Source organism: Anarhichas minor, unplaced genomic scaffold (genome assembly GCF_050575085.1).
Source record: "Anarhichas minor isolate MPS153535 unplaced genomic scaffold, ASM5057508v1 ptg000014l, whole genome shotgun sequence".
In the NCBI taxonomy this organism is placed as follows: domain Eukaryota; kingdom Metazoa; phylum Chordata; class Actinopteri; order Perciformes; family Anarhichadidae; genus Anarhichas; species Anarhichas minor.
This window is the reverse complement of record NW_027466460.1, coordinates 12241216-12263078: the sequence shown is the minus strand read 5'-3', so window position 1 is coordinate 12263078 and position 21863 is coordinate 12241216. Positions and strand designations below refer to the sequence as shown.

At 41.7% G+C, this 21863-nt stretch overlaps 2 protein-coding genes across 2 annotated transcripts; one reads left to right on the top strand and one right to left on the bottom strand.

The window, feature by feature from the left end:
- Window positions 1–207: 207 nt before the first annotated feature.
- Window positions 208–19920, bottom strand: slc5a10 (solute carrier family 5 member 10). Its single transcript, XM_076091520.1, has 14 exons — window positions 19891–19920; window positions 18963–19067; window positions 18331–18390; window positions 17948–18052; window positions 17724–17829; window positions 17555–17635; window positions 17256–17461; window positions 14712–14847; window positions 6234–6341; window positions 5989–6139; window positions 5641–5809; window positions 2832–3047; window positions 1562–1655; window positions 208–1394 (listed from the first exon to the last, which is right to left on the bottom strand). The coding sequence occupies exons 1-14, from the start codon at window positions 19903–19905 to the stop codon at window positions 1201–1203; spliced, it is 1746 nt and encodes a 581-aa protein (XP_075947635.1). The 5' UTR covers window positions 19906–19920; the 3' UTR covers window positions 208–1200.
- fam83gb (family with sequence similarity 83 member Gb) lies at window positions 7434–16764 on the top strand. Its single transcript, XM_076091519.1, has 5 exons — window positions 7434–8722; window positions 10393–10560; window positions 11508–11632; window positions 12565–13966; window positions 15625–16764. The coding sequence occupies exons 1-5, from the start codon at window positions 8231–8233 to the stop codon at window positions 15985–15987; spliced, it is 2550 nt and encodes an 849-aa protein (XP_075947634.1). The 5' UTR covers window positions 7434–8230; the 3' UTR covers window positions 15988–16764.
- Window positions 19921–21863: the final 1943 nt, after the last annotated feature.

Below are 21863 nucleotides of genomic sequence, written 5' to 3'. Positions count from 1 at the left end.
GTCCTCTGAGTCCTAATGACCTTCCTTCACCAACAGCTTGGATTGAAAATATTAATTTCAATTTTAATTGAACTTCATGTTTGCTTTGCTTTACCGTCTTGTCGGTGCCTCTAACCTGAACGTAAGTAAACTGTAAACAAGACAAAGAAAGAGTGATATCATCTGGTTATAAATACTGGACCAACACTTGTAGCTTTGATGCACATATCTTTACATTTATTTGAGAAATCACAAGAATAAACACTTGATGGATATTTTGTCTTTTGATTAACATGAGGTCCTTTATAATAAGTCTTTCACCATTGAAAAAGCACAGCAACATAGACGTTTCTCAACCTTGGGGTTAATGCCCCTCGAGTCTGTTGTTAAGCAGAAAGGGGTTAAAGACAAATTTCAGTTCTGTTCAATTGTAATCTGTCTGATAAATGTGTAATAATAAAGTGTAAAACTTCTCATTATTTCATTTAAATGCTCCAAATGCACTCTTAAATACAAAACACAAAGCGTGTATATTTAAACTGACATGACGAATTAAAAAGGTTGAGAAATTTTGATTTACAAACAACATAAACAAGCTCAATAGCATGAAAACACGAGAACGATAACTGAGGGTTCACAAAACCTTGACAAACATAACGTCATAAACATAACTATATAATTACTATTAGGTATATAGACTAAAAGAAAGTATGGAAGAAACATACAACCTAGACCACATAAATGTATTCTTACCATATATTTTGTAAGCTTTCAATTTAAGATGATGTGTTATGCCCTTTTATTTAGATGTCATATTTTATCTAACACTAACTGCACATTCATGTTGGCTTGTTACAAGCCACAAGCTTCATTGTAATTTGTACAATAGCCTTTTTAAACTTTAAAACCAGGTTGCTTTTTAAAGGCTTTTTTCTTTCGTGACCTTTTGAGCTTCCTTAAATTCTCCCATGTCATAATTATCTGTTATTATGGGTAATTTGATACGGATGTGGATCCAGCTGCAGATTATTCTCAACGTTGTCTTCATTTAGAGGTTTGTAGTTAGAGGTTTGTGCTCTCTTGTTTAAAAAGGGTTATTATTTTACAAAACCTGAAGCTACATCTGCAGGATTTATGTAAAATCAGTACAAAAAAAAACACAGTTTGTTTCGCCATGTTCTTGGAGAGATTGGCAGGAGGTTGAGACAGGAAGTTAAATACTCAGGCAAAGTATGCGTAGAGAAAAATGTTGATGCTGACCACCAGAAGTGCATTGACACAGCAGAACCTGGACCAGAACACACTCTCTCTAATGTTTTGAACTCTGGGAGTTGGAGTCTCCTCTGAGCGCCGCGCCGCTGGGATACACAATCTTGTCCCCTGACCACATGTCACCCGCCGGGTTGGCTCAGAGCCTGCAACACACACACACACACACGGAGCAGACACAGGAAGTTACTCATACAATAACTACAGCAGTGTGTGTGTGTGTGTGTGTGTGTGTGTGTGTGTGTGTGCTGATGAGTCTTTATCACATGATGGCTAGTTTTATTCCAAATCGTGTGAATATTCATACTCTTACCCTGGGAGCTACGGTGGCTGACAGAGGACACTTTCTGTAGAGGGATTTCTCTTGGTGGCTCTTCAGTCAGAGTCCACCAGGTCAGGTTACACAACTGGGAGATTAGAAATTGGAAATAACAACATTTATTGACTAGCAATTACAGTTTGGCATAATCACAACCTAGACGATATGTAGAGAAGCTGAATGTATGTCCACAGTATCTTGCCATAAAGGATGAGTTTGACAGTATGATTATTCGCTTTCTTGCAGAGAGTTTGGTGAGAAGATCTGAAGCTGCTGCCTGTTAGCTTAGCTTAGCACAAAGACTGGAAACAGGGGCAAAAACAGCTAGCCTGCCTCTAAGGTAACAAAATCTGCCTACATCCACCTCTAAAGCTAGATATAATGTATAAACAAGACTTGTTCATTGCTGAGCTTTAGACGTGCTGGTAGATGGATATTTTCTTTTACATTGGACAGGGCCAGGCTAGCTGTTTCCCTCTGTTTTCAGTCTTTATGCTAAGCTAAGCTAACCAGCTGCTGGCTGTAGCTTCATATTTAACAGACAAATATGAAAGTGGTATAGATCTCTTCTTCTAACCCTCGGCAAGAAAGAAATTAAGCATATTTCCAAACTATTTCACATGTTTCACACTTTTTTGGCAAGACAGACCAATCTGAAGTGTAAACTTCAGTTTTATTTCCATGCGTGATTCATGATTATTCTTGACATTTATTCTTAATAAGAATTCTTCATCTTAGATAACACAGGGCCATCACAGTTAGCATGGATACTATTGTCTATGCAACAAAATGTACCTAAACCACCTATGCTGTCATACTGTAGATGTTTTAATGTATATAACAAGCATTGTGATTAATTGTCTGTGTGTTTAAGGGAGGTTAAATATTTTCTCTTGAAATGTGTCATGAGAATAAAGCGGCTGCTGTTTGCATTCTGAGTTCACAGTTCAGAATAATGTAAAATGGGACAAATGGCTTCAAATATTTAGGATTTAGCGTCTTTCTTGTGTGTGCAACAATAGCTCTACTGTACTGTAAGATGTTGCTCTTTGGTTGATTGTTGATCTTTTGGATATAGTAGATAGGTTTGGCCTCTTTGATTGTCTATAACACGGAGGCCAACCTTTAGATAAAACCTGCTCCTTTACCGCAGTTTCAACTCTTTTTTTATGTTTAGTATATAACATTACAGGTGAACCAACAGCAAAATACTCACATAAGCATTGCTTCCCTAATACGTCTGTTATTTACTGTGTGAACACACCTGTTCGTGGCTGGGTGGCGGTGTGAGCAGTGATACTACAGTGACAACAATAGCAGTGAGTCCACAGAGCAGAATGGCAAAATGGAGGTAGTGGACGCTGCGCAGGACCTCGGGTGCCGAGTCCACGATTCCACATCTGGGAGGCGGGAAGGCAAACTCCAGCACCATCCGACACACACCCACCACCAAACCCACCATCAGGCCCCAGAACGCACCCTGAGTGCACACAAACACACACACACACACACACACACACACACACACACACACACACACACACACACACACACACATGTACTCAGATTACATTGCATGCCTTAATGTGAATTAATATGCTGAACGTCCTGCTGCTGAATGCTTCAGTATTTTGGGTGTGTTCGGTCTTGTAACACTCTCACTTTCCCACCATGATAATCTGTCACCATCGTGTCACTTCTCCCTTGAGTACACACACACGTGCAGTCACATAAATAACTCTCTGTCTTCCTCTTTGTTCAGCCTTCAGCAAAGAATGTGATGTGTGTGGCTCGACTTACCACACATGAAAATAATCACCTTGTCACAGCTCGCAAAGCAAACACCTGTCCTTCTACTCACCATTTTATTACTCCAAACCGTTTATCTCTTTGATCTATTGTACCACATGAGGGAAAAAAATTATTAAATGTAACAGCTATTATTGTAGTATAACTGTTGTATAATGGTCTGTTTTTCAGGATTTAGTTCATATATAGATTAAAAAATCAAACACCATTAATCCCAAAATTTCTAGGATTAATACAAAGGGATATATAGACGAATACATACATACAGACACCACGTGTGTCTTGATGTAATGACACTAATTACAAGGTTGATTGGTATTTTTACAAGTTATATTTGCCGCTCTGGTTCAAGGAATACATGTCATGTTCCCAGTCTGTATTGTCTGCTCTCTACCGTTTCAGACTTGTCAGCATGTGTCACATCCTGCATGGTAAGATGTGCCCTTTGACCCTATGAGTCAACACCTCAGCTTCATACAGCAAAATGCTTAGGCTACTGTGTTTATAAAAAAAGGTCTTGCCTCTTGTGTAACAGTGCTACTAACTTGCCATAATAGAAGGAAACATCCAAAACAAAATGGGTGACATTTTCAAACCCCGACAAGTAAGCATGGATTTGTTCGTTTGCAGGTCAAAAGACGTCTGGGCAAATAGATTTAAACTGTGCAAAATGTTCAATTTAGACATTTTCAATCACTATATTTTAATGTGTTGTTAGTTTCGCTGTGGAGACAAGGCTAAAGAGGCTGCAGCCATGCTGGCTGCTCTGTGAGACTGCAATGTACCGTCAACAGTGCTTTGAGCTAAATGCTAATGCCTACATGCTAACTTGCGCACAATTACAGCGCTAACATGCTGATGCTAAACAGGTGTAATGTTTACTTTGCGCACCATCTTAGTTTTGTGTGGTAACATGCTAACATTTGAGCACTATACACGCAGTACAATGGAGGCTGTATTCGGTAAAGTACTGAACAAATTTGACCTGATGGTGGCGCAAGATGAAACGTTAAAGGATCCCCAAAGTCTTTACAATTCATCCAAAGGATAACACGAATGTCATTTTTTGAGTTTTAGGTAACGTTTATTAAATTGGCAAATCACCAAAGTGTTTCTTCTCAGTGTTCATTGTTGTTATCAACCCATGTAACCCCAGGCAAGTTGATTGTAGTAAACTAAAATACAGTTTTTGTAGCTTCATTCAGATTTGGAAACGGGTGATAGTTATATAAGTGTAAAGGGGGAAAATCCTTTCATTATGAAAGAAAATCCTTTTTATTTTAGTAGTTAAAAGCGTGTTCACACAGCGAGCAGACACACCCAGGATGTGTGCTTAAGAAAACAGGGATTCAATCTTGAGTGGACTGGTACTTACTTGCAGTCAAAAATGTTATTTGCCTTTGGCTGAAACACAGTTTTACTACAGCGGTGTTATCTCTTTTACCTCCCAATGTTAAGCTTTATCTTCTAATGATCACACTTTCCCTCACTTCTACACTGTTATCAGCCAGAAACCCTTTCATCTGTTCAAGTGAAGGAGCAGCACACTCATGCTGAGGAAATAATAAACAATACACTTCATAAAACCAGTGAGTAACACACAAAGACATTCATGTGCGCAAACACGTGGGCTCCACACCAAGCAGCGAGAGATGTTGGCAGCTGGATCCCATGTGAGGCTAATAAAAACAAACACCAGTACAGTGTGGGAGAAAGGACAAACAGTGCAGGAAAACCTTTTAAACTCTAGTATGTTCTGATGAGTGTAGTTTAGCGTCCAGACTGGAGTAAACTTTGAATTGAGTTTGGTGTGTGTGAGAATGAATGTTTCCTGTGTGTGTTGAAAAGCAATATCTTGTGTTGTCCCCGAAGGAGTTTGTGGAGTAAGATTTAATTATGTTTTTTTCATTATTAAATACTAGTGTGCTTATATGTTTCTGACAGTAATTAGTGCTGTAATGATCAGTTGATTAATGGATTCACCAAATCACCAAACCAATGGATCACCAATGTTTTTTGAGTCATTTATTGAAGAAAAAAAGCATTTTTGCTTATGTTACGATTTTTTTCTTTTTTTTAAATTAGTGTTGATCAAATATATTTGGGTTTTGGACTGAGAATTTAGAATTTTCAGAATTAACAATTTAAAGACATCCCATTGGATTGTGATTATAGGAACTTTTTGTGGGCATTTTACACAATTTTATAGACAAAACTATGAATGGATACCCCAAAAGATGAAAATCAACTTGTTTGTGTGTTACCTGCTCATTGGTCCTCTTCCAGAAGATGGCCAGGGTGAACACAGCGGTGACGGGCGGAGCGAGGTAGCTCGTCACTGACTGGATGTAAACATACAGCTGGCCACTGTTGGCCGACTGCAGGATGGGGATCCACACCACGCTCACCACCACCAAGATCACAGTCACGATCCTGGAACAAAACACATACGTCTCTTTCACCTCTAAGCTTCTCTTTTCTTTATTGATCCTGACATTAAAAGTTGTCCCTCCACAGCATGTTCAGAGTGTGCATATGTCAGCTGGCACCATCAAGGGTTTAGGACGGATGTTCTCTGACCGCTGACCCTCCCGTCTGTGAGTGACGTATACCTGCCGACCAGGAGCAGCTCTCTCTCCGAGGCCCGTTGGCGATACTTCTTCCAGATGTCCATGGTGAAGAGTGTGGAGCTGCTGTTAAAGATGGAGGTCAGCGATGACATCAGAGCGGCCATCATCACCGCTATCATGAGTCCACGCAAGCCTGTAATACGACACACAGATGAACACATGCATGTTGATAAAAAAAAGAAGCTTATCAAAGCAGTCGACACATTTAGAAATAACAGTTTTCTCACCACTTGGCATGAGTTCAATGACCAGTTTGGGAAAGGCGATGTTGGAGCATCCCACCTCAGCTCCACACACTCGCACACACTCTTCTGGATCCACACATCCTACGGTGTCTGAAATATGAAGACACAAGTCATTCACACAAAGGGGTGGAAGACGTAACAAAATTCACGTTTAAATTCTAATTTCTGCTTACAGAGAGGTAAAGGATCTAGGGTCAAATTAAAAGCACTTTAATTGAAATGAACTATATTATTTATGTTAAATTCTGTAATTTTATTCTAAGTTAAATATGGCTGGGTAGATCACGTACAACAGATGACAAAATGTTCTCCTTTATTCCAATCATAATGTTGGAAATTACAATATTTCGCTCCAAACAAGCACAAAGCTGTACATGTATAATTACACAAAATCCTGCTGCAGTTACTATCAGTTATTAGTAACTTCACCCCTTTTTTTTCTCGCACAGTGAGCAAACGTGCATGTACACAAAACCTGTATGCAAAACGAACAGCTACATACCACCCTGCTCTGATAACAATACACATTCTTTCATGGGACATCAGATCTGCACTCTGAAGGCTGAGCTGTGATTTCATAAGATGTACGAGATGTTTAAATTCTTTAAATTTCATTTATTTCTATAGTTCAACTATCTGTTAGATGATAAAAAAAGTGGACTCGCATAATAAGTCACCCGTCTGTTTTGTGCATCTCTCGGTATTCCTAAACTTGACCTCTTAATCTTAAATAAACTCTGATCCAGACATGCATGAGTAATTTGTTTTATCTCTAAAAATCCAGCATATTTAACAGTAACACGTCACTAACCAGCAATCACAAGTTTGGTATCTGCACTGCATTACCTAAAAAGGAAATTAACCCACCTAATAACATTCTGCTCCTTCAGATTGTTTTCCTTTATATTCTTATATTCTTTTAAATCAGTATTAAACTAGCCTTGTACTAGAATAATTATCCTCGTTAAACTATAACCTTCTAAGGGAAGAGTACATTATATTACAGTATATAAACTCAATGGACCCATAGTTAGTTATTACACTGTTCTGTTTTGGGATGAACATTTAGATTTGTTTCCCCCTCTGTTCCGGAGGAGGAGGGTGGAGTTAACTGTATTTCCGAACCAACTACCGGACATTCCGCCTTGCTGTTCCCGGTGACTGAGCTTCCGTTGCCAAATTCTAGAGGCAGACTCACACACACCGGGGAGTCCACACAAAGTACCCGGACCTCGATGAACTTTCTGTCTGGAGGAAAAGGAAAATGAAGGAACCGGCTTGGACTCGAACTGTGTGAAAGTTGAGACTCCTACGCGCCACGCCGCGCCACGTTACTGACACGACTTTGTCTTTCGGGGAACTCAACAGTTGTCGTGTTTTGTGCTTTGAACAGCTGCTGAATCGGCGAGCAGACAAAAAGAGGAAAAGTGTCTCGTCAGCGTAAAAGTTAACTTGAGTCACCAACAAGTTTCAACTCTTTTTTTTTTTTTCAAAGGATTAATTACTACTTATCTGCCTCTCTCTCCACAACGTGATACCAATAGGTTTGACTCACTGGCAGACACGCACTCATCCACCCAGACAGCTGCCTGCCTGCATGACTGCCGGGCCCCGCGGCTGGAGCGCATGAACCGAGCCGCCGCTGGATTCCTCCGGCCCCCTGTCAGGTGAAAGGCGTGGCGCTGGCGCGTAGGTGCACCTGAGTGTGCGTGACTGCTTGTGTGTGTGTGTTAGTAACTTGAGATCTGAGAGTCCGTGCTCGGGGACGGTTCTATCGGTTTATTTCCCTCAGGTGAAAGTCCTTCGCTGCCGGTGGGGTCTGTTTACCACCTCACGAGCTCAGGTCACGCGGACGCGTTATGGACCGGAATGACAGATCGCACCTTTTCGAGGTTTGACCCTTCGGACCGAGGAGTGGAAACTGGGTCAGAGTGGTTTTGGTACTTAACTATTTATTGACCGGTGGATCTATCAGGGCCATGGCTTTGTCTCAGATCCAATGTCTGGATAATCACCACGTCAACTGGCGCGTGAGCGAGGGGAAACCGGAGTTTTTCTACTGCGAGGATCAACGGCTGGCGATCGAGGCGCTTGTCACCAAGGGCCGCGATGCGTTCAGGGACTTGGTCCGCGAGAAGGGCGTGCGGGAGTTCCTCTCGGAACCGGAGCTGGAGTGGATTGCACATACTGCGGAGGACTACCGGCCAGGCCACGAGCATCATCAGAAGCCAGAGACACCCGGGCCGGGGAACATCACGCCGGGGTCCGGGAACTTCGGGGAAGACGGCGAGGTGTCGCTCCAGTATTGGCCAGATCGGTCGGAGGGCTCAGTGGCGGAGCTGGACCTCGGCTGGCCCGAGCCCAACTCATACCGAGGGGTCACGCGCGTGGCCGTGTACACGCAGCCTCCAACCGAGGGGCACACGCACATCAAGGAGGTGGTGCGCAAGAGCATTGCGTCAGCGACGAGGGTAGGCAGTGAAGAAGATGATGATGATGTTTTTATAATGCAGGGATTGATGAAGTTGAGGGAACCTCCACCAGATCAGACAGAAAAGTACAGAAACACGACGTTAAAGTTAAAAAACACTGTAATTTCCAGTACAATAGCTCTGCAATAACAAAGGCCATGCTCTCTTTGTGTAACTTATGTAACTTATGTGTCAAAGAGGCGTTGATTCAACAGTTTTCAGAGATCACACTTGTGTTATATTGCATTACGTTATATTGCTAGATGTTTCTATTTCGCTCCTCCATTTATGTATACGTGGAGGACAAAACACATCGTAATATAATACAATCAAGTACAAAACACCACAGCAAATGTAGGCTACCACAGCACTGAGTCAACACGCAAATAACCAGTCTCAACAAAAACTGAAATAAGGTTGTATATATTGCAGTGCTATTGAATGCACCACAATACGTCATGGTTTTCAATATGTTTCTGCGTGCTCAGTGTATAATGCAGTTCACTGCCACAACACCACAAGCTACAAAGAAGTGCTTGTTTGACACAGTAAAGAAAATACGTTTTATAAGCTTCGCCAATGTCAGGATTTGCAGTTCTCTGTGTCGTATGTGATCGTAAACTGCATATCTTTGGGTTTTAAACTGTTAGTTGATTAATTCATAATGAAAATAATCTTGTGTTGCATTACTTTGTCAGTTGTTTTTGTTTACATGGTTGTATGCTAAATCACTGACTGATTAAGAAGGATTGTTTCAACCAGAGGTTTGACTTCCTTTGCTGTTTTTCCCCCACAAACCCTGCTGACAGCTTTGCAGTGCGTCAGGCTAAATTACATCTACCAAAAATCATCTGACAAGGGCGTAAATTTGGACTGAATTGAATCCAGTGTCTCGCTTCCTGTTCCCTTCTTTTCTCACATGCACACAACGAAGTTTCAATAAAACAAGTGTGATCTCGCTACGCCGGTGGAATAAAAATGCTCTGACGTCAGTAGTTCTCATGCCAGCACTACGTACATAACCTTTACCTTTCAAGTTAGTCCTGGAGCATGCACACATAGAAGTCTAGTAAAACAACTTCAGTTCAGAGTGAAATACTTTTTCACTGCTTACGACACGCCAACGTCATCAAATTATTCTGCTTTTTATTGCAAACTATCTTCTCTATCTTTTAGTTTTTAAAACGTCTTCTAGGATTCATTGTACACAAGTATAATCACAATAAAGTTGGTTTGAAATCTGTTATATATTCTAACCTCAAGGTTCACAAACTGGCTTTTTCCAGAGCTATTTTCTAGATCAGCTTATTCGCTTAATTACCTAGTTCTGCAGTTTTAAATTTTAAACTGGGTTCAAAAGTGCATAGACAGCGCGGTGTGAAGAGTACCATGTTCTCACTAGTGTTGTATTGTTGAACCCACATAACACACACTGTCCAGACACTTCAGCAGTCTGCACAGCACCGTTTGTGTCTAGCACTCTCCTTATGGGACATCTATGTTCAGACATGTTCTTTGTCTTTGACAGTTTTAATGTACTTTTTAGATGCAGTTCTCATAAGTGCACAGCTTTTTTTATGAGGATTTAATGAGGGTAATATTGTCAAATCAAACCCAGGAAACACTAACGCCTTTTGTGGTTTCCTCTGTGTGTGTTTTCCTGTGTGTAGGCGATAGCCGTGGTGATGGATGTGTTCACAGACGTGGATATCTTTCGAGACCTGCTGGATGCATCCTACAGACGCAAAGTTCCTGTATACATTATTATTGACATGGCTTCAGTCCCCTGCTTTCTTTCCATGTGTGCCAGAGCTGATATGCACCGTGGACACCTAAAGGTATGCACGCACACACACACACACACACGCACACACACACACACACACACAGATGATGTTTTGATAAGCTGGGGGATGAGCTAGTTGGACAGATGGCTAGTCCTGATAAGTATATAATAATAGAAAACTATTTATTTTACAACGCTCCAGTTCCAACGTTTTAAACAAAATATGTTTCATTAAAGACCCATCTCCAAAAATAAGTATATTACACACACAAGGGGAAAAAAAGAAGGGCATTTGAATGACGTAGTGAAACAGGTTTTCGCCTGCAAGCCTTAATAAGATGCATGCACCAGCTAGTTGTTTTGCCACAGGCTGAATGTCTTTGTTGTTCTTCGCCTCTCCGAGATGAACTGGTCTAGCTCGAGACAGAACACACTTAATGTTTCATTGGGGCTTTTCGAAATCTTTTGGACGGGGAAGACCGTAAGCACATTCCTGTCTGTGCTGCAGACAATTAGATAAAACCATGCACGCTCTCACTTTACTTTCTGCAACATGTTTGTCTTTCTTCCTTCCTCACATCGTTAACCCGCCAGGCCTCTCTTTTAACTTTTTTTCTTATCTGCCATCTCTGCTGTTGTTATGACTCTTGTGCCCAGCGTCCCCTGTGAGATTTCACACAGAACATTGACGAGGTAACGCTCGGCCAGGAACCACACCCTTATCACAGGGCCAAAGACAAACACCGCAGGGTGTGTCGCACAAGCATGCACATACATTCAGTCCATGCTCCAACCTGCAGAGTCAGCCAACAACATGTTATGGTGGTATTAATAAAGAAGAACTGTTTCTTGTTTTGTTCCCCGTCTCCCTACTCTGTTGTTGCCTTAATTTCCCTGTTGTTCACCAATATCCTTCCTCCCATCAAAACTAAATCCCCAAGAGCCCTCTCTTTACATAGCATTAACCTTGTGTGTGTGTGTGTGTGTGTGTATGTATAGAATCTGCGCGTACGCTGCTGTGGAGGTGTGGAGTTCTTCACACGGTCAGCACAGAAGGTGCGTGGAGCACTGAGCCAGAAGTTCCTGCTGGTAGATGGAGACAAAGCCATCTCTGGTTCATACAGGTGAGCAGTATGTTGCTCTAATCCTTATTCATGTATTAACATGGATTATATAACTGTGACACGTGAAAGGCGGCTCATTAAGAGCTTTAAGGAGCATTTTGGTATCTTTCAGCTCACAGTTTTTTTGTTTTCTGGCTCGCGACTTTATTGTTTTGGTTCAGTCTGACGGCTCTCACCCAGTTTTCAGCAGCAGTTTTCAGCATAAAAGCATTAAAAAGCCAAAGTTAAGCTACCTGCTAAGCACCAAACAGCAGAGAGACAAAGTTAGCGTTAGAGAGAATATTTGTCGGGGTGCCAAAAACACACCTTTAAATGAATGCCAATGTTGCTCCATGTCTGCTGGATGTGTAAATAGGCAACTGTTGGCCAAATTGCTTCATAACATCTGGAACACTGAGATAAATAGGCTGAATGCTACACAGGGACAGCAACAGTTGTCACCAATATTGTCTAATGTTCTGACAAACAATGCTTTTAAAATACTTTGAAATATGCTATCATCACATGAGCAAAAAATCCAGTTTGGGTTACCCACTGTCCTTTTCTTGGGCATGTTGCAACAATGGCATTGCTGCAGCATTTTCCACAACTATAAACCTTTAACACACAGCCTTTTGGTTCGTCATTATCATCTATAATTATCTATTATTCACCATTACATCTCTATGCTCTCATAATCTTGAAGTTAAAAAGAAGCGTGAAGAAATCATGCACAGAGCATAAAGTCATACGTGACCTCGGGGTACAAATATTTGGTGTAATGATAAAACTAGAAGCTGGGTTCTCTCAGTTGTGACATAAAAGAAAGAGTTTAAACGTGACAAACATAAACCAAATTCAGTAAGAAAAAACATCTGAAAACCCGTCAGATAAGCATGTAAATAAGGGAGTCACTGCTGTGAATTCATGTTTCCATGTCTTTGTTCCTCCAGCTTCACCTGGTCCTCGTCCCGTTTGGACCGTAACCTCATCACTGTGATCACAGGACAGGCAGTGGAGACCTTCGACCTGCAGTTTGGTGACCTTTACCTCGTGTCCAGAGGTGTGTCTCTAAACAAGGTCCCCATGGTCGATGAACCAATCCCCAACCCGGTCCCTCAGGCAGCTCCTGCTCCGGTGTCAGCTGCTATTGCTAGGAAGCTCATCAATCCCAAATACGCCCTTGTTGCCACTGGAACCTACACAAGTTCCACTCCTTCTGATCAAAATTCCAGCAACAAGAATCCCACTGGGCTTAAGTTTACGAAAAGCCGTCTCAGACATGTCATTGAAGAGCCCCCCTTACATCCGGGATTAGCCCATCTGGAGAAAGCGTACCTGATCCCGTACCTGCCCATCTGGCCGGAGCCAGACCCACCAAGCGACGTGATTGGTTTTATCAACATTAGGGATGAAAAGCGAGCCAATCAGGTTCACTTACAGAGGTCGGAGAGGTTTGAGACCAGCCGGGCTATTTGCTTCAGCTCTGCACTGAAGCAACCACCACGGACTGAGAAACCTGCTTCAGCTGGGGATGCAAATGCTGCAGGAGCAGCAGCAGAAAATCCTTCCGGGAATACGAGTGCAGACGTCTCTACTCCTGTGAGTCCAACCAACAAACAACCCGAAGAGAAAACGCACACAGCTCCGAATAAAGACCAAACTGATGCAACAGATTCCAGTGGCCCCCCTCAGCAGCCTAACACACCTTTAACACCAGACACACACAAACCGAATGCACCATCACCATCCGATGTTACTGCCGATACAAAGCCGACAAACAATGACGAACAAACTCCCGAGACTCAAACTGTAGCTCCTCCTATTCCTAAACGCCGCACTCTGCAGTTAGTCATAGACCCCACCCCCTCGGAGCAGCCAGGCCAACCACAGGTCTCTTTGATGAAAATGGACCAGTTGGAAAGTCTCGAGGGCTTCAACCAAAAGGGAACCTGCGAGGAGCTGCCGCCCGTCCGTGGCCGCATAACATCAAAGGACGACGGCAGGGACTCTGGCAGCACGGGTGAGGGCAGCCAAGACAGCACCAAGGTCTTGTGTGACCGAGCAGCCAATGACGGTCCTTCAAGCAACTCCACAGCGTCAGAGGAGGAGTTTTATGAAGGTTCCCAGCCGGAGCTGAGCGACCCGCTGAGCGACCCGCTGATCAACGGAGCGACAACAGGATCAGGGCGCGGGAATCGCCAAGGAGATGGGGTCAACATGATGGCCCGCTTCTCCCAGAGCATGCTGGATCTGCGGCCGCCCAGCCAATCAGAAGAAAGCACTGACCTCATCCGCCAATCGCAGCAGCTCCGCAGACAAGTACACCAGTCACCACATAGGCACATTGGACAGGTATTATATTATATAGGATGTATACAATAGTAAATACAGTAGTATTATATTATATAGGACAATATTTCTAATCCTTTGGTTTTGACACAACTAGTCAATTAATTAATCAGTCAGTTGACGGATAATTCTTGCCAAGAATTTAACTTTTTAATATGCCACGTGTTTGCTAATTCCAGGTTGTCAAATGTGAGGGTTTGCTGTTTTTTTCTGTTTCATAACAATGTAAATATTTAGATTTTTTTTAGACTGTTGATCCAAAACCTGGGTCTGGGAAATTGTGATGTCATTTTGAACTGTTCTCTTATATTTTAAAGACTAAACAATTAAGTGGTTAGTTGAATTGAAATAATCAACAGATTAATTTTAGAATGAAAAGTTAATTGTAGAGGTGAAATGATTAGTCAATTAAGTGACTAACATAAAATTCAAGCAGAAATGCAACTCTCAGCTTCTTAACTGGGAGAACATGCGGTTTCTCTTTGTTGTAAATTGAATATCTTGAATGCTTGTCTTAATCTTTCACATCCATTTTAAATGTTAAATGAGAAAACACTGACAAAAACAAGGGCAGAGGTTCCCAGGATTAATGTTTGTTCTGAACAAGCAGGTGGTTCAGTCCTACTCTCTCACACGTTTACATAAATCCCACTAAAAAGGGTGCGTTTCAGCAGCAGTTTAAAAGCAAGCCACTACCTGCTCACAGTGAACATGCCATTCCTTTTCCAAAATGCGTGTGTGCACGCACCTGGATAGAGAGCTCGGCTGATCATGCCAGGGAGGACGATGAAGATGAAGGGCAGCATCTTCAGATAAGCAGCCAGGATTGATGCTCCTTTCACGTGACTCATGTTTTTAGCAGATAGGGATCGTTGTACAATCACCTACACACAGAGGAACACAAATAACAACAATAATAGTACTAACTTTATTCAGTAAGATGTAAAACCAAAGAAATTAATAGTTTCATGAAATATACATAGATTCAAATAAAATGCAATTTACCAGATACCATTAAAAGAACAAATGCAGTAAAAGCACAAAATGAAAACAATTTAACTAAATGCAATTCTAAAATAATGTGTCTTTTGAGAGGGATTAGCAGATCAGAAATACAGTCACGAGCAAGTTCTTAACAATCATGACGATTTCAAAAAATCCAATCTAAAACACTGTAAAGGTGCTAAATTGGTCTGTTGTCTAATCAGAATGAAATAAAAGCACGGCTTACAGTTTCCGTGCTTTTCGGACAACAGAATTCACATGGCGATCAAAAAGGAAAGTCAAACTTTCTGTGTTGTGTAAATAAACCGAAACTATGATGATACAGCTGCTATTGTGAATATTTTTCCATATTTCAAAAGGGGATAAAAACATTTATTTAAAAACGTATTTGTGGTCATAGCCATGTAGCCATTTCCCCCATTTTTCAAGAGGCCCACATAGCACTGACAATGTACTGTTTGGGCCCCATTATGTGTTTAAGACCATCTAGCTTTTATACAGAAAGTGGAAGCTTAAATAGAAAAGTAAAGGGCCGAGGATTGATCCCTGAGGTACTCCATGTGTGAAATAGGTAGTGGAGGATTTCCAGTCCCCTGTAACCTCACAAATAGACACCATGTGCAACTCATCACTCTCTGCTTCTTCTCTCTGTCTAGTTGTTCCACACCTCCAAATCTCCAGGTCGTGATGCGCGACAGAGAGCACCTAAAGTAGTCATCGCCAAACCAGGAAGTTTTCACCGCCCCGCCCGAGCTGATGTCCAGGTGATCGGAGGACATCGTTACTGGCAGGGTCAAGCGCTGCAGCCGGATTCGGGCCAGCTGCGCGTAGAGACACGCTCCAGCCGGTCGCCACGTCGCCACAGCCCGGGTTACAGGAAGACGGATGGCGCCTCGGCACAGCCGCCAGGCAACCCATCAGGGGTACTGGGAGTATCTTTCTCAAAACTGAGCAATTTAAGACACTTAAGGGCACGAGGTGGAGCATCGCAGCAGAAAGCATCTCAAAATAATAGGTAGAACTGTGGGCCAGCACAGGAACATGAGGACGATTGCTGATGCAGACAGTGGTGACTCTTCAGTGTGGAATCTTCTCTATCACTGGCATGCGTGTCATTTCCTGTTTTCAAACCTCGAGGCTCAAGATACAAGAACTATTGAATTGGGATTTTCTGACTATGTCAACAAGAGTTGGCAGTTTGATTTAATATGTTTTTAGGTGTTGTCTGTCAATTATTCTCATCACCTTCAAAATCAATGTTTCCATGCTAAAGGCTTCAGACTGGATGGTGTCACTGGTGTCTGGGGGATAATTCATTTTAGAGGCAGACACTGATACCTGGGAGGAAATAAACCCACAACTTTAAGCATGGATCCCTTTCTACAAGAGGAAGTGTATTTTGTTGATGATAACCAGTCAGCGTTTAGTGAGATCCCCTCTGCCAACTCAGGCACTTCAGTTTTGTTAACAATCCTTTGAACAAATATTTCTTAACCTTTTAACTACTAGGCCTATTTTTAGCCTATTTTTACCTCAACTGCTTTTCTTTTTCCGAATTGTTCACTGTAAATATTATTTTTCCATATCCAACCTACAAAGATGTGGTGTATCTGCGACATGCATTACCGATTATGTCTGATATAAGAGTCCGGCTCTGGTGTTGAAACCACTGTGATTGGTTACTGATGGTGTTAGGGTAGGGCTACTGTGTTGATAACTGGTATATAAGCAATTTTACACTGATGTTGTACCAAAAGTGAATGCTGTAAATAAAAAGACAAATTGTTGCTGACTCAGCTCTGTTGTTGCCTCAACCAGTTCAGGTAAATTGACAGTTAGCCGTTAACATCCCAATATTTCAGGAAAGTTTGTCATACTGAAAGGAAAGGAAATACCAAAACTGTGTGTGGGACTACTTCCTTGTTCAACTTTGACCAACCTTACTGACCAACTTACTGTGGTTGAGTGAACACAGTTTTTTTTAAATGCAATGGACTGTTTACAGACAGCCCTCTTGTTCACTGTCTGTTTGATTTCCAAATATGCGACTAAATTCAAATAAATCCAGTCAGGCAAGGCAGTGATATTACTTCATGCCAGCTTCCCCAGTTTTAAGATGGTGGGTCAAAAACTGCCAAAACTTAAATAGACACAGCTACTTTTAAAAAAAGAACACATATTATTATTATTAGGGCTCTAGTGGCCATTAGAGGAACTGCATTATAAGAAACATCTGCAGCAGTGGTGGTTCCTGCTTGTTTTTGCCTGTGTTTGTGTATACATGTACCTGGTCAGTGCACCAGTACCAGGTGGCCAGTATGGTGAGCCCCAGAGTCATGCCGGGCCACGGCAGGTCTCCAGTGACGGCGTCTCTGAACAGGTGCATGGCGTCCTCACGTGGCAGGTGGCAGGTACTGTTGGGAATGATCTTACTTGGCACCGCCATGCTGTACACACGCTCCAGGTTGCTGTAGCCACCAATCTCGTTGAAGGCTGCAGACGGGGAACACACAACTGTAACTACACATTCCTTAAAAATAACTGCAGTTGTTGCGTTGGTTTATAAATGAAGGTAATTGTACATACCAGTGATTGTAAGGATGATTGCCCCTATAATCATGATCAATGTCTGTAGAGTGTCGGTGTAGATGACAGCAGCGAGACCACCTGAAAGGAAACGAGTGTGTGTTGTGGGAATCTTTTCCCAATGTATTAGTTTCACCAGATGTAATTGTGTGTGTGGTTGTTTGTGTACCTGCTATAGTGTAGAGAGCAGTGACCACCAGCATGAGGACAGTGGACAGGTAGAGGTTCCATCCCAGACACACCTGAACAAACAAGGCTCCAGAGTACAGGTCAGTCTGGAGACGGAAACACAACAAAGATTCAATCTCATTGCAGGCGAAGTTAAATGCTGGAAAGCCAACGCAGGCAAATAGTGAGTGTGATGCCGCCTCTGTGTGCGTGACTTTGTCGTACTGATATCTTTGTGAAGATGGACAACAGCAGTGAGAGGACAGCCAGGTAGGTTCTGATCCTCTCTCCTCCGAAACGACGGCCCAGGTACTCTGGCATTGTCACGATCTGAACACACACACACACACACACACACACACGCACACACATTTCAACTTCTTCAACACACCACATATACACAGAAGAGACTTAGGGGCTCAGTATGATCATGTGTATGACACACTTGGTGTGTGTGGTGTAGTGAAACACCCTTTTGGGGAATTTTCAAGGTGCGGAATGCTGGCAAAGAGAATGACTCTTGGCACCTAAAGGTACCTCCTGAACCTGCCTTAACAAGCAGACATAGATCTGTGCGTGTGTTTGTGCGTGTGTGTGTGCAAACTAACCCCTGAGGAGATGTAGACAGGCACAAATACCCAGGCCAGAGCCAGCAACACATAGGTGGCCTGAGAGGAAGAAGGAAAGACGACACAGAGCTTTGACCAGATTGTCCACAAGAGTCGCCTCAGGAGATAATAAATCTCTCTGGTAAAACTGAGATCCATCTTTGAACTCTGTAGGTGCTCTGCATGGTCAAGCCTTTGTACAGTTGCCTGACGTGTGCCTCATGTTCTGCACACCACCTAATACAGTTGTAAAGGATAAGAAATGTTCTGCTGCCGCCCTCTGCAGCAGGTTGCCTGCAACAGCTGTTGAAGGAAGTTAAAACCCAAATGCACCAGCCAAAAATAAATTGGTCTGGACAGACTAGAGAGAGGTTATTAGGTACAACCCACTTTTACAAATACTTATTTTAACTGATTTCTTTTCAGCTTCAAATGGGAGATTAGTTCTTGGAGCGGTATGTTGTTTATCTAGTCAGCCCTATTACTGTAATACAAAAGAAATGGCATGCACATGGATTAGCAGGCTAGCTCTGCTTCATTCCATCTATATTGTGTTTATTTAGTATTAACAGATATGCGTCACATAGTGTTTTGTTGAGTGGAAAGATGTGTGCATGTGTTTGTCTACTCACGTTCCATTCAAAACCCGTGACAGCGATGCCTCCAGCAGCTCCAGTACCAGCCAGACCAATAAACAAACCTGAGCCTTCTGAACTGGCAAAGAGGGACGCTCCAATCTGCGCATACCGGTGAGATATTTCAAATAAAAGTAGCAATACAGCAATTTAAAAAATACTCTTTTACAAGTAAAAGTCCTGCATAGATAAGCTTACTTAAACGGCACTTTAAAAAGTAAAAGTACTTGTTTTGCAGAAAGATTGATAATATATTATCATATTGTTGTTAACGCTGATGCATCACTGCAAAAGTTGCATTTTACTGTTGTGGCTAGTTGGGGTGGAGCTAATTTTAACTGCATTATTTAGAGTTAGTTCAGTCCAGTGGTTTACAAGATTAATGCATCTGATACACACATTTGTATTAATTTGTTGGACTTTTCTCTATCACCCTTTTTGGGTCTTTTTGGGTCTTTTATTTAAATGAAACTGAGGAATTTAGAGGAGCTGCTAAAATCTCAGACTCACCATAAGAGACCCCGACCAGATATTGCTTCTTTTTGTAAGAGGTCACGACCCCAAAAGGCTGGGAACAGCTAATTTAATCTTTATCAATGTGTTGTATTTTATAAGTTTATCATTTGTTTTTAATGTAAAGTCTTAATTTGAAAAGCATCTGTCAAAATCTGTCAGATAAATACATGGAGTAAAATATACAATATTTCAGTCTGAACCAATCCACAAATTACACTTCAGGTATACAGGATCAATATATATTTTGGCTAAATCTGCCAAGCACAACCCACCAATTTATTTGCAATAATATCAAATCTTACTGATATTTGCAGATCAGATTTTTTTTTTATCAGAAAAAGCGAGATGTTACAGAGCAGATCACGACACACACACACACACACACACACACACACACACACACACTCACCGGCCACCACGCCATGTCCCGTCCAGCCAAGAAATATCCGCTCAGAGTATTCCTGCTCACCCTGCATGATGACTGACAGAGAAAACTGTTACACTCGAGCATCCAGAACATGTCACACACACACACACACACACACACACACACACACACACACACACACATATGTATATATACATCACAGATATCTCACCCAGATGCCGACAGCGATGTTAAGAAGAAAGTAGGTTACTATGACAATAATGTCAGAGGAGCTGAAGGACTGAGTCAGGGCGTAGAAGTTGGTGGTGGAGTTTGACATCCTCAATGTTCACAGCAATGCACACACACACTTAAAAATACACCAAAACCCCACTTCTTGTATTGCCACACATGCACACACACACACCTGTCGAATTACACCTGTGCAGTCACTCTCATTAACCGCCTCTCACAATCCGACACTGTCGACCTGCTCTGCAAACACCCTAAACACAAAGATGAACACATTACACTCCCTGAAAATTTTGGAAACCAACAGACGCGGCTCACTTCCCCTTCAACACAAAGCTTACTGGCATTAACACACACACACACACACAGTCAAGCACACACACTCCGGCCCTTGGTAGAAGTCTTGTCTCGGCTGAACCACGAGCTGACCTCGCCGTTACAGAAAGTGAGTGTTTCGTGTTTCTTGTACGTGTGAAGAGGGCAGTCCTTTGGTTGAATTGATGATTAAACACATCACCTTAATGTGGCACCTGCAGCGCTGACACACATGCTGTGCTAGGGGATAATGGAGTGCATGGCGTGGGTGAGCAGTGGAGTACAGCAGATGCTCTTGTGGACTAGAGTCCATGCTGATGCACACAAACTCACAAAAACACACGCACACACAGATGGTCAATCATTGGCGATGACAAGTATACAATCATTAGCGTTTTTAACACACAAACATCTGCTGGTAAGTGCTTAGTAGGGTCTGTGAAAGTGTGTGTGTGTGTAAGAGAAACAGTTAAACAGTTTCTTAACTGTTTATAGTTTCATTCAGTAACTTTTAGGAAGGAATCAGTCACTATAAAAGTTTTTACTCAGACAGCTTGAAATGACACCCGATCTTACACAAAAATTAGTGTGGGCGATTTTTTAAGAGACATTTCTTCACATGATTACATGTTCTGGGATAGATCCATTGTGGATTTCCATTATTGACTTATGATCATGATGTTTTAGAAATAAATCCTATAATATAATCCAAGATTTTATACATATTCTTTGGTATTTTTGGATGAGAATCTAAGCTTTATTTGCTTTATTTGACTGCACGTACTCTGGGATCTTCCCTGTATTTACTTGTTGGACATATTACAACAGCCCTACTGAGAAATGATGTATGGGATTTAAGCTTGAGAAACATTTGGAAATACCAATAACCAGGTGGGGAAATCTCCTGAGCTGGAGAAGTTAGTATTAAAGGTTTTAAGTTTTAAATGTCACTGTAAAATACATCCTTCCTAATAGTCGTGCGACTTTTACATCACTTATAAATCACTATAAATACTACATAAGCGTACACATTGCTATCATATTTTTAAAATAAAATAAGATGTGATTAGTAGCAGCAGAGTCTGCAAGGTATAGCATATGTACAAAATAGATTTATTATATATCATATTACTACATATTACTGTTTTATTATATACCACATTTACTATTAATTGATTAAACATGATGAGAAGAAAAGATGTATGACTATTCAAGACATACAGATATAATATCACAACTAACTTTTCCGATTACTTATTTTTTCAACTATATATTTCATTATGATAAAAAATGTTAAATCTCCATATTTAATTTACTGGAAACCTCCTTAGATACCACCATGATGAAGGTTAAATAGCTGAAAACGATTTGAGTATTAAACATGAGAACTAGAGAAGTGTGACTTCTTTGATTTGAATATACTTTCTTTTTTTTTTTTTTTTTTACTT